At 36.3% G+C, this 13846-nt stretch overlaps 1 protein-coding gene across 1 annotated transcript; it reads right to left on the reverse strand.

The window, feature by feature from the left end:
* Positions 1 to 7271: 7271 nt before the first annotated feature.
* Positions 7272 to 11822, reverse strand: GPR85 (G protein-coupled receptor 85). The gene is made up of 2 exons (XM_072401531.1): positions 11164 to 11822; positions 7272 to 9934 (listed from the first exon to the last, which is right to left on the reverse strand). Exon 2 carries the CDS (start codon positions 9759 to 9761, stop codon positions 8649 to 8651), a length of 1113 nt encoding a protein of 370 aa, XP_072257632.1. The 5' UTR covers positions 9762 to 9934; positions 11164 to 11822; the 3' UTR covers positions 7272 to 8648.
* Positions 11823 to 13846: the final 2024 nt, after the last annotated feature.

The following is a 13846-nucleotide window of genomic DNA, read 5'->3' on the forward strand; positions in this document are numbered from 1 at the left end:
ATAGGCAATGTAGGTGTAGCTGTAGGAAAAGTTAGAAGATCTGTCAAGTTTTTACTGTTGACCAGTCAGGGAGTTTTCCCAGCACTGCTTACCCCAAAGACTGCAAATTAAGCAAGTTGAAATTTCCCCAAAATACTCCTACTAGATGAATTTTCTTTTACTCCAGCAATCCACCAACAACCATGATGTTTTAGTCTACCCTTTATTTTCTCTTCCCAATGATCTCCCAACGAGAACACAGGCAGCAAAACAAAAAACGGACAAAAACTGACAGATGTTGTAAACCTTCCCCACATTATCTATCGCTCGAAAAATGATTGGCCAGAGTTATATTTTAAATTTGTTTCATTAGTTCTGTGCTAATTTTTATGTAAAATAGTTAAATGCTTGTTACTGAAGGGTTGGGTTACAAAACATACAACTGGCTCACCACTGGTAGATGATGACTTGCATATGATACAAAGGCTTTTTATTGTGTGTGTTAGACTCTTTACGCTGCCTTTATGTGCCCTGTTTTAGCACAATATCTAATACTACTTCACATAGCAGACTGTGATGTCATTAGTTGTTTAATAAAAGATAGTGTTTTTATATGTGTTTTCATTTATGTGATATATAGTTAGCATTCAAATACTAATAGATCCATTATGTTGTCGATCTATGTCGATGTCGATCTATGATAATATATTATATATCAGCCTTTCTCAACCTGGATTCTGGAACCCTAGGATTCCTCAAGAGGTTGCTAAGGTTTCCTTAACCAGCAATTTCTGACATTCATATAAGTAACCCCAGTTGTTTTATCTATTTGCATAAAGAGCATTGTTCACACCGATCACAAATGTAAGGAACATTTTGTTTCCACTGACCACCAATATAAGGACCAATCTTTTTACTAGCAATGTAGTGGTTTGCAGGTTGCTGATGACTATTGATAAATCATAGGGGTCTTTATAAAAATTTTTTCACCTAAGATTCATCCAAGTTTTATTAAACAATTCACACATTGGATTCAGTTCAAAAATGTGTGAATCCACTTTTGGTAAAAGTTGGGTAAGTGTCAACATTTATCAATAGACCCCTTTTGATTTTTTTAAATATTACATTGACTATGTGGTATTTTTGTAATTTTATTCTGTGAATATTTATAACTTACAACTTAAGAACAACTGGAAGAAGCACAAAGGGTATGACGTAAATGGTCATAATGGTAAAATCAACATCACATTTGCATGTTTTCAGGATGATGTAATTTTACCCAGTAAGTTTGAAGACCCTTCATAAAATGTTCAAAAGAGTTTTTCGATATGTATCTGTAACACTTTTATTTTTTTTATTTATTCACTTGCTGTTTTCAATGCAGTATATTCATGTCAACTGAAACTTCATTGGAGACGTGAAGTCAATACTTGTCAATAGGTGCCATGCATAGGATTGCATGCATCCACAAGAGCTACTGACAGGATTCATTTTAGCACTGATTGGTGTATGCTCACAGTGAAATGACATCACATCAGAGACATTTGAAATTTTTTTTAAACATAAAACATATTCCTGTAAAACCCCTATTAACCTTTAATTAATCCTCATTAGCTCTAATTCACATATTGCCCCCCTTGACTCGTTATTATTATATGTCTTCTGATACTTTTTATTTCATGCCATTGTGTTCGTTGTTTTTTACTGTCTCATAGCACAAAATTAAGAAAAAATGCTGTCTGTTTTTTAATCAAATACCTGCAATGGTTTGTATCTCAAAACATACTTAAAAAATAAAAAAATATTTTTTTTTACAACATTGTCTTTTTCCCCTCAAACAATATGATTATTTTAGCCCCAAATACATACATGTTGGGAGCTGAATTGGATAGATAATAGCATTTTCTGTGCAAAAGCACAACAGATGAAAACATATCATGCAGCGTTATAATGATTATTTATATTTGGTTTCTCTCAATTTTTTAGAAATAAATCAATAAAGAATTACTAGGAAAGTAGAAATAATGAAATTTACCTCACAACAATCAATCTGATAACACCTGTCTTTTTCTAGTGCAAGTTGAAAAAGGCTGCAAATGGAATCTTCCTGTCCACTACATGCCTTTTAAAATACCTCTCAAACTAGTAGCTTAAATAATGCAAATTCAAAATAATAAAAATATTTACAAAATATTTATAAATATTTAATCACAAAACAATCATGTAGAAACAATTTAAACTGCTGTCTTTTTTTCATAGTCAAATTAAAAAATATAATAACTATTTGTGAAGTGAGGTTTTGGTAGAGAAACCCTATCACCAGAATTTTCATTTCAAGATCTTCCCAAAGGATTATTTGCACAGGTAACATATTTTCATAATATATATATATATATATATATATATAATTAGCATACAACATATTATTTCTCTTTGCTCCTTCCTCAGCAACTACATTAAAATTTAGTTGGGGGGGGGGGGGGGTTGGGGATAAAAGAAAAAAATGTGCAAGAAGGGAGTGGTCTGTGCCAAGGAATTGACTCTTCCTGGAGTAGTCAAATTTTCTAGCAGACTCCAAAGCATACTGCAAAAAAAATCTAATTTATGAGTAGTAAAAAAAAAATCAGCATCTAAATATTTGACTTTATGATTTTATATTAACCAAATTGGTGACAAAGTCTATGATTACTCTTTTACCTATATAAATTTGTACACCTTGTATAAAACAGAAAGAATACTAAGAAAAAATAAAATGTAATTATTAGTAATTGCTGTTTTATATTCTCCTACACAGAAAAAACTGGTACAATTGATTTTGTTCTTTCATATTGAAGTTTATTAGTAAATAAAGAGTTAGATACACCCTCGGTATGTGTTGTGGTTACCAAAAAAAAAATTGTATTGAAAATTGTAAAAAAGAATGTTAAGTTAAATTGGCTACTTAAAAAAATGAAAACCACTCCTGGGTAGCAGAAGTAGAAACTCATACTGGACCCCTCTTTTTGGTCCTTTACCAACCATAAAAGAAATTGCTTTACTTACCCTCATTTCATCAATGAAGGCATCATGATGACCTAAATATATAATAATAATATAGTGTTTTAATGCTCACAAATAAGTTATATAGTGTGAGACATATATGTGTATGTCTGGTCATTAAAAAGAAAATACTTTTGGGTCATGAATCATATTTACATAAAACCAAGAGCTCAGCTGTGGTGTTGTTTATTTTAAGCTTAGACAAGCGTCATTTGTCTTTATTATTATGTCAGAAAATATCACATTAGTTTATGATGAATTTATGTAGTAGGTTTCTCTGTGGGCTTTTTTTTCAGAAAGGAGAAATTATTTAGAAGATTAGCAGTATGATGTAAACAAATGCACCAAAGGTGATAAAAATTGAATCTTCTGAATGTATAATATACAAAAAAAATATTAAAAACATAATACAAACAAGCAAAAAAAAATCTAATTAGAAAACAGATAATCTGACATTCCCCCAGACATTTCCTGGTGAGAATCAATTACTGCCATTGAAACATGTGGACCTGGAAGATATCCACAAGGGAATGTTTAAGGGAATGTCAGATTCCTTGTTTTATAAATAGAGCCCTGTGTTGTGTAGTGGTAAGATGAGTGTGTTGTGTTTTTTTTTAATGAAAGTTTTGAATATGATCGCTGGACTTTGTATAAAACATAAAGAATATTGTTGTCTTCCATAAATTAAAGCAAAACAACATTATACATAGGCATTTATGGAACACTGATAAAACAAAAACAAATATTAATTTGGTAATATGGGATCGACAGACCCAGTTCTCCAGCTGGTAATACATGTTTTATTGCCATTTCCAACTCCATGTATGGTTTAGGGGTTTCCTTTTTTGTGTCTACTGTAGATAGCCAATGTCTATCTTGCCTAATGCTGCTCCTGGAGGATACCAAAGCAATATCTTGCTATGGAAACAATGGTCAAAAAGATAGAGCACATTTTATACAATTAAATTACAACTAAACTGTACAAATAGCCAGGATTAGAACCTCTTTGAAGTTTATATTGTTGTTTGTGTCCACAATGAGGAAAATCCCTCATTCTCCCCTTCTTTTCTCTTTGTAGTTATTGTCACCGAAACAGAAATAGATGGGAAATTGAAATTTTTACAGTTGTCATTTGAACAAGAGGTGAGGGTATATCTTCCTATGAGGATTGCTAGAGGATTGCCTGATAGAGGAGATAACTATCTTAGAGAGGAATTCCTCTAAAGGTGCGTACACACTTCCAATTTTTATCGTTCCAATCGAACGACGAACGATCGATTGGGCAAAAAATCATTCGTAAAAAAGTAACCAACGACGCCGACGAACGAGGAAAGTCGCTGGAAACGAACGACCGGACCGGCGGATCGGATTGGACGACGATCGTTGAACATCGTTCGTGTGTACGGTCGTTCGTTGATCGTCCATGTTCAGAGCATGCGTGATGAACGAACGTCCGTTCACTTTCCTGTTGTGCACATAGTTCCTCTATCGCTTAAACGATCGTATCTATTGTGTGTACAATATCTACGAACGATCGTGTCGTTACCTCTATGTGCAGGATCGGTGCTATACGATCGTTCGTGTATATCGTGCAGGGACGTTCGTCGTTCGTTTTCCGACGATAATAATTGGAAGTGTGTACGTAGCTAAACTTTGGAGAGATTTTCTCTTGCACCCTCGGGAACATCTTACTAATGATAATGGATAGCAGCAGAAAAAAAATGGACATGGGTTTACCCCGTTTGAATTCCATTCAAACCTAAAAAAAAGTTTGGTCATATTTTATATGCCCAGGAGGAACATGGGTTTACTTGGGTTTACCCCGTTTGAATTCCATTCAAACCTGAAAAAAGAATTGGTCATGTTTTATATGGCCAGGAGGAACATATAATACTCTCCAAGGAGAACCTAATTCGTTGTTCTCCTTTCATACATTATTCATAAAGTCCATAGTAATATTATCCCTTCTAAACTAATTTGTTAGGAATACATTAAACTATTATCAAAAGAAGACATAAATGAATGCAGAGCTTACCTATATGTAAAAATGTTTACTATTATTTTACATATTTTACAAGTGTCCAACTTGCATCTTGTTCTGTCCCTGACAACAATGAGGGTATAGGTCCTCTGCCAGTTTATCTGTCTTTGTGGTTTAAATATGAGATCAATAGGCCTCATAGCATCTTCAGGTCACTCTCATTATCCTGCAGAAAGAGTAATATCAGACTAGTGGTATTTTACTATGTTGTTTACTGCCCCCGAGTGTCTGCTGTCAAACACTAGGTGCCCATAACTGCTGTCAGTGATAAGCTTTTTCAGCACTGCCTCGGGGGTGCAAATTTTAGTGAAGTGGTTCCTTTTTTTTGTGTAGTGAAACCATCTGCAAATGCCTATATATGCTTACAAAAGCATTTTAAGCATTTGTAAGCGGCAGAAAGGATATTTTCAGACTGGCAATGTGATGGTGATGCGGTTACCACATGCCTGTGAACCGCTGCCTTGTGGCAGGTCAATACAGGAATGGGGGCAGCAGTGGGCTGTTTAGTACCACTCACTGCAGCTCTCTGTCCAATGTGCAACCGCTGGTTCGTTCAAAACCAGTGCTGCTGTGTACATGACCAAAAAGCTGAAAAGGTGCCAGCTGCTGAAAGCTACGCAATAACTTTCTTTTACTTCAGGTTTGAACCTGGCCCAATTCAAGTCCAGGAAGGCAGCATGAGTAGCAAACTGCCCCTACAACACATGTAGAATCCAAATAAAAACAAAAAATGAGTGGCAACATTGCAGCCCCAAATAAAGGGTAATGAATAGACCTATTTGGTCCAATGTTATTTTTTGTTATTTTGAGCAGATATACAGAGCTGCAGAATATCATGGGTCTCCAAGAGACCTAGCAGATGCAACAGAGTCATATGATGTAACTGCTTATTTCTGTAATTTTTCTTTATAGCTGTAGAAAACTCCATATTGGCAGAAAAAAACATATTGTTTTTTATTTGGCAAGATCATGAAAGACCTGTTGCTGTCATTATTAGCTCTGTGTTAAAAAGACATTTCTACAATTAACATTTAACATTAAACATGGATATTAAATGAAATAAAATAATTATTAAGTAATAAAAAATACAATTTAATGATACAAACTGTTTATCTAAATTCATATTAAATGAACTGCTGAAATGCTTTTCCTTAAAAAAAAAGAGAGCATTGCATAAAGTACAGTACCTAATATCATTTAGTCACAAATCATCTTTCATTGTTCTGATTATGACAAAAGCTGATTGGCTGCTCTAGGTTATAGTGCATCACTATTCTTTACCTCGCCTTATTAAATAAGCCTGCCTGGCAAGAGATTTGTCTTTATGAATCAGTGATCATTCCCCTGGCCCTCAGTAATGTTTTCTGCAACCTTCAATTCTCATTAAAGAAGAAGCACAAAAAGCTTTGAAGCCAAAGTAATTCTTGTGCATAATCAAATGTCTCTCTCTCTCTCTCTCTCTCTCTCTATATATATATATATATATATATATATATATATATATAGATTGATAATGATCATCTAATGTCTACCATTCAACCTTATAAAAAAACATAGAATGTACGTGAGAAAGAATGTATTTGGATTTGACATTCTGATCATTGTTTTAGAGAAGAACTGTGTTACCCCCTTTCATTTTCTAATGATTTCCTAAGAAACTGGTCTTTACTTTAAGATATTCGATAAAAAAGACCCACCATCTGTGATTATTTATCTATTTGAAAACATGACCCAACATCTATAGACATGTCTGTCTGTGTATCCTTTAATTTATCTAAATAACGTAGCATCATTTAATCCTTCACATATGGTATGATATAAAATGATAAAATATGACAACACCCCATATTTGGGATCTACAGTCAAAAACATAATGTTATAGCCCTTGGCTCCATTTTCTTGGTAATAGAAGCGAAACATAAAAAAAAAAACACAACACAACTTGCATTTGATACCTACTAGGTATAATGCCAGAAAGATATATTGGTCAGTGTAAAAGCAAAACGACTGTAAAATGGAAATATATTAAATGTATTGCGAAGTCCACCAATCATGTGTTTATAGTTTCTGGATGGAATAATTACTAAAATGAGAAAACCAATTCCACACGCTCACTAGTTCACTCCAGATCACTAAAAAATAAGGTTAGTTGCCGAACTGGAAAAATGTAAAATTTTATTCCAGAGAAAATTAACAAGCTACACAGGAAAAGTTTGGCAAATGCAACTTTATATTTCAATTCCACACACATCTGTATCTTAAAGAATGAAAGACTCACAGACTATAATGTTATTCTAGAATGCTAAAAATTATATGTTTTTACAAGAAGAAAAAAGAAAAAAGGAAATAATTTAAACAACCAATACACCAAAATGTGCAGAAAGAATAAAGAAGACTGTGCCTTCAGTAGAATAAATGCTTCCCAAACTCTGCAAAATATCATACTAAGGCTTCAGTCTCTTCAAGACAGCTCAATTAAAATATAAACATACTCCACTGCCTGTGTCTCTTAAGGTGAAGCAGAATGGGCAGCACATCTGGATCTGGCAAGCTGATCTCAGCTAGGTGATGTGCATACTGATTTGGGGAACAATAGGAGTTCAAAGAAAGAGGGGCTTGCATCGTTCTTTCATGCACTCCCATATGACTGACTCGAGTTACCAATTGAATTGGTTCATAAATTAAACAAAATGGAAGATACTAGATAACCCTTTAAGGCAACATGTATTTATTCAGTATTATGAGTGCTCTTTAAGTTGATCTAATCATACTGGTAATTGGATAGTACGTTGCCAAACAGATCAACAGCTATGTTTTAAGAATTAAATCATTATTTGCCAAATCAAAACAAACAAAAAAAAAAAACAAAAGAAAAAAGAGGAAAGAATAACAAAACACATAATACATTTAAATGCTCTTTACACTATTAAAGAAAACCTCCTTTTTATAGAAAGAATACTTGAAAAAGTAGAATATAATTTTAACCAAAAATACTGCTTTGGAATGCTCCCCAGTACTGTCCTACAAGGTAAGGAAATCTCTCAGTACGACAATCCAGAAATGCATGGCACATCCTTTATCAGTTACAGTACATTTAAATTCCCACTTGTCAATCATTGCAAAAAAAAAAAAAAAAAAAAAAGGACAAACGAACCCCAAACTGTATTAAATATCAAAGAGTCTTCCAACTCTTAAAAGCATGTTTATTAACATATTTACCTCAATTCAATTTATTAAGATGTCCAATGCTAACCTTTTCTGGGTGTTCTTGTTAATATGTGGTGATATACACAGCATTCAGCAGTGGCTCCTAGCACCTGTCATTTTTTTTTGTGTTAGATCTAGCTTTCAACCACAGAAACACAAGAAAACTGTGGTTCAGTCCTTTGTTTTCAATTACAAACCTTCCCTGGTGGCCAGCAGGAACACTTTAGATTAAAATAGGATTACAGGTGCGCTATTGCAAAGTGTGCACAATGCTGCTTACGCTCCATTCTTGATCTTCTTCTCAAGACATGGCTACAGGCCACAATTGCTTAGCAGAGAAGGATAGTGTTTCACAAGGCTAAAAGATTTTGCAGATGCTCCCTCATATAACACAGTAAGGTTCCCTTGGTAACCTGGATTTTCTGCAGTAAAGAAGGGTTGTGCTGAAACAGCGCCTCAGCTCCCTGTTTGAGAAAATGCAGACAAAAGGATTGATTCCAGCTTGGGCAAAACTCATCCAGACAGCTGCTGTTAGAAATCCTCCTGGTACCACGGGACCTCTTGCAAACACTCTCCAGTAACAGGCTACCAAATAGGGCCCCCATAAGGTCAGGAAAAGGAATGTCATAATATAGAACATTCTACTGATTCTTTTTTCCATTTTGAATTCATCTAAAACCAGTAGCCTTCTCCTGCCTGTGGTGTTTGCATTTTGCCTTATTCCAAGTAAAGTGGGTGGTGTGGGACCCCTTCCAAAGCCCGCCAGCCAGTTAGCGGCTGCCTGACCGCTGGCTCCAGGACCATGAAAAGTCCAGTTCTGGCTTACCGCTGCTACAAACTGGACTGGCTTCATTTTCCTTCGATCGTGAACAAAAAATATCAGCTTGAGGTAGACAAGCTGTGTGGCTAGAAGAATGAGAGCAAGTAGTAACATAAATCCCAAGGAATCATTAGCCCTGAAGGAACGGTGCTGAAATGTGCATTGGTCTTCCTCTCTAATGAAGGAGTAGGTGCCAACATCTAGGACTGGAGGAAAGGCCATAGCTACCGATAAGGTCCACACCATGCAAATCACTGCCAGACAAGTCCAAAATGTCAACCTCTTTGTGTAAAACCGATGGTGGGCTATAGCTAAGTATCTGGTGACACTTATGCAGAAGAGCATGAATGCAGTGTGAAAACAAGACAACACCCCAAGAAAGGCAATCACTTTGCAAGTAAGAGCCCCATAAGTCCAAGTAGAGCCATTCTTCACGGAAGTGAATACAAATGGAAAACAAATAGCAGATCTCAAGATGTCTGAGCAACACAGATCCAACAGGAAGTAGTAGGGAGCTCTGTGTAAGGTCTTATCTTTGACAAGCAAGATTGAGATAAGAAGGTTACCCACCACACTGACTCCTATAATAAAGCCCAATGATGTCAGCTTTAAAAATGCTGTTAATGGAGACACATTTTGCAGAATGTTGTCAGCTGCATGGCTATCGTTCGCCATAGATGGAGGATATATTTATTGCTTCAGTCAAGTCTCATGGTCTATATACAAGGGCAAGCACAAGATAGATCCATACATTTTACTGAAAATGTAATCCACAAAACTAACTGAGCTGGTGTCTAGGCACACATTCTGCTTTTTCCTCCGCCTGATGTGTCATGCTGTCAAGAGATCTGAAGAAGAAAAAAAAAACATAGGCTATCAGTTTTAGGCTAGCAAGTAATGATGTGTGAATGTGCTAACATAGAAATGTTAATTTATGGAGTACAGAAAAGCAGTCACATTCTACTACTAGCATTTGTTTTTAAACTTTGTAATAATACTTTGTATTAATACAGCTTAAACACCAGGAACAAAGGGTGCTGGTGTGCTCTTATTTATAGTGATACATGATTGCATCTGGGTTCATCATAGATACATAGATAGATGGGTAGATAAAAGATAGATGGATGGATGGATAGATACATAGATAGATGGATGGATATCTCAAGGAAGCCTACGATCTACCATTGTGTAGCAGATAAAGATCACACCCATATAAATCATACACAATGTGTATAATCTGTGGAAGCCCAGCATCACATACATACAGACAGGCTATGGCTATATGGCCATTACACAAGAATGACGATTTCGTCCATCTTTCTTGAGATGTATATGGACTGTGGGAATCATCAACCACCCCCACCCCACCCCCACAGTTTTTTAATTGCTTTGTATCATTTGTAAAAATACACCCCACATTTAACATCACGTTTTGGATCTCTTTTTATCTTGTATAAATGTGAAGGTATTATGGTGGAGAGGGTGTAAAACCCTACATTGTATTGTTGCTGCTCCCCCCAGTATTTCTATGAAAGAATAACATACTGGAACTGAATGGCTCTTGCACATCTAGCTGTATAATGGAACAGGCTCTATTCTATTATGTGAATCATTGCAAAAAATTTTGTATTCCAGAAAGCAAAACAGAATCTGCCTGTTTTTTATTCTCCTTCTGCTATTTGTACTGCAATGGTCAGCCCCAATATACACATATATAGATATGTAGAGACATAGATGTGCATGCACATACATGATGCATGTTAAACACATGTGTATATATGAACCCCCAAGGTTGTACATGGCTTCATATATGGTTGATGCTTGTAGCTAGCCATTGGAAGGGTCCCTTTGTTAGTGTTTTCCATCATCAGAGGAATGCAGCTCCTTCCCCTGGCTGTGTGTGTAAGCCTCCAGGTTCAGACATGTCATATGTAGCTCCTATGTGTTGGAGGAGATGCTATGAACACATACACACTAGCTATCATGACGCCAAATAACGATCCGGTTGCACAGCATTATACACATGCATGTTGCAGAAAATACAATAAAAGGAAAACAAAGGAGTATATAATCCTACCTGTTGGTGCTGTAAAATCCAGCCAGGAGTATTTTTGCAGTGCAGCTTGTTCTTTATATAAAAATGCTGATTTTTTTTTTGTTCCTTAGGTACCTTGCCTGAGAATATAGTCAGTGGCTCGGACGACGCATGCGCTGTGAGCTTCCTTGAGCTGCTCGCTTCATCCTCCCCTGTCGCAGCAGCACAGTCTCTCCCAGCAACAGCAGCCCACTGTTGTCTGAATGGGGGCACGTCAGGCAGCCCCTTTCCTACCTGCTGCAGCTCCTACAGCCATCTAACACCTTTCCCCAATGCATAAACCTGCACGACGTGGAGTGTGTGGAAGCTGTGCTTGCTTCTTCCCTGGAAGCAGGACAGAGGAGAATATGCAGTCTTGCTGTGCACCAATGGTTGCAGATTGCAGTCAATCCCTCTTTGCTGCTGCTTGTTACGGTTTACCAAATGCATTTGGATTAGAAATAAAAAAAAAGGCAATGCGATTGTGTTCCTCACATGTCACATTTATGCATTTTGTTACATAAAAAATCAGGAGTGGAAACACCCAGAGTGATGCATTTTTTTAAATGAAGGTTTGAGTGGGAGGAGAATGATGAGCACATTGTTACTGGGAAGAACATGGAAACATTTGCATGCATCAACTCAGATAGGGTGGGATCCTTTAAAGCAACACACAGTGATTGACATTTCTTTTATTTCAGCCAAACAAATGTATCTTCAGATTTTTGTAAAAAGGGTGTTTGCTTGTGTCTTCATCTGTGCTAATAATTCACCTTCACACTGCTCTCTTCTGAACTGGCTTTTTGTTTCCTCAAGCAGGATAGCTTGTGGGTTTGAACCTAATTCCTCTCATTTATAGCAATAAATAAATATGTTCAGTAATCCTTAGCAACTAACTAGATATGAGCATTGAAAAAAAAAAGATGATCCCTGTGCTCCCTTTGCCATTTATATTCCTAATAATACCTGATAAATATTCCACCCTTTAACTGCTGTACACTTATTGTGTATAGAAACTGCATGAAAACAATCAATACCCCCCTCTTTTCTGAAAAATATTGCTCAAATTCCCTTTGGAAAGATATACTACAAACAATAAAATTAAGGGGCCCGCAGTTCCAAATGGATACATGGGCCTTTACAATTCAGAAGGTGTATAAATTGAGTCTTTTGTTAGTAAAAGGGCAGATGCCAACTTCACAATCCTCTAGGGCAGGGATCGTCAAACTCCGGCCTTTAAGCCAGATACGTCCTAGCCAGTAATTTGTTCTGGCCTAACGGCCCCCTGGCCAATCCAGCCTAATTCCAGCCAAGAACCTAACGCGGAGCAGGAACAAACTACCGGAGCTGGAGTGGCCAGAGCTCCGGAGCCACATGTGGCTCCTGAGCCTCTGTGTGGTGGCTCCCACCCCTATAAGTGGTGCAAGCCACTCATAAGCCTCAAGAATAGAAAGGCTAGATTGGACTTTGCTCAAAAACATCTAAAAAAGCCAGCACAGTTCTGGAAAGATTGTGTAAAAAAAGGCTTTAGTTCCTCACATTTTTATGCAATTTTTTTTGTTCAACCCACTGAATTAAAGATATATATATATGTATGTATATACATTTTGTGGTTACAGTGCAGTGACATTGAATTACATTTTTAAGGCATATATTATGCTTTGTTATACAGCTGTCAGGAATTGACTGAGATGTAACCATTCTGTTTCCTAAATAAACTGATACTTTTCCCAGCAAGTGGAAAAATACTTTTGTACCACAGTTTTTCAAATGTGATAGTGGAATTTAGTATAGCACTCATTTAATATTGAAGAATTAAATGTTCTTTAATGCCAAAAACATCACTATCACTATCCTTTAGACTCATGACTTTTTAAGTTCAAATGTCTTCTCTTTATATTACAAACACATATTAAATGCACAAACATCCCCATCTAAAACATCCTAGTAAATACAACATTTTATACAAATGATAATTAATAAATAGAAGGAAAAAATAGAAAGATCATTTTAAAAATTGTGGTCTGCTCAAAATCAGGTGCAGTAGTCATTTTTTTTTCAAATGAAATAGACACTGAAAGCAGGTATGTCCTGGTGGTGGTTGATATTGCAGGTATTATATATTTCTTGTGCTCCATCTATGCCCCAAATATTGGTGCCTCCTCATTTTTAATAGCTTCCTAAAATACTGGAAGGTAATTACCCCAATTAAATTTGGCTGGAAACTTAACATTGCATTTGATCCCAAGTTAGACAGCTCTAAGGCTACGTACACACGTTCAATCTTTCACGATCCTTTCCAACGACAGAAGACTGAGCGCATGTTGTACATACAGTGCTTTTTTGCTCTATAGAGAAGGGAGGGGGCAGAACAATGGAGCAGCACCCTGCTACTCTCTCTTCCTTTCACTTGCATGAGGATTGTTCGTGGTTCTGCTAGGATGGATCCATAAACGATGAGCGCTGTACAGGGACCAGATTCTTATCTGATACTAGCCCGAGGCAGACAATTCTCTGCAAAACACAAGTACTACTGCTGGGGTAAAAAAAAGGAAACTCTCCTATCTAGACTGGTGGGAACCATACACCCAAGCGTCATATTTTAAACATCAAAGACCCTGATACTGCTAGGCCTTTAAACAAATCTATTTTTATCAGCTTTTGAACAATATTACAACCAACTTTT

This window comes from Pyxicephalus adspersus, chromosome 2, assembly GCF_032062135.1.
Source record: "Pyxicephalus adspersus chromosome 2, UCB_Pads_2.0, whole genome shotgun sequence".
NCBI classification, from domain to species: Eukaryota; Metazoa; Chordata; class Amphibia; order Anura; family Pyxicephalidae; genus Pyxicephalus; species Pyxicephalus adspersus.

Excerpts from the sequence above, each read along its gene's own strand:
- GPR85 (XM_072401531.1), bottom strand. The coding sequence starts at position 9,761 with ATGGCGAACGATAGCCATGCAGCTGACAACATTCTGCAAAATGTGTCT.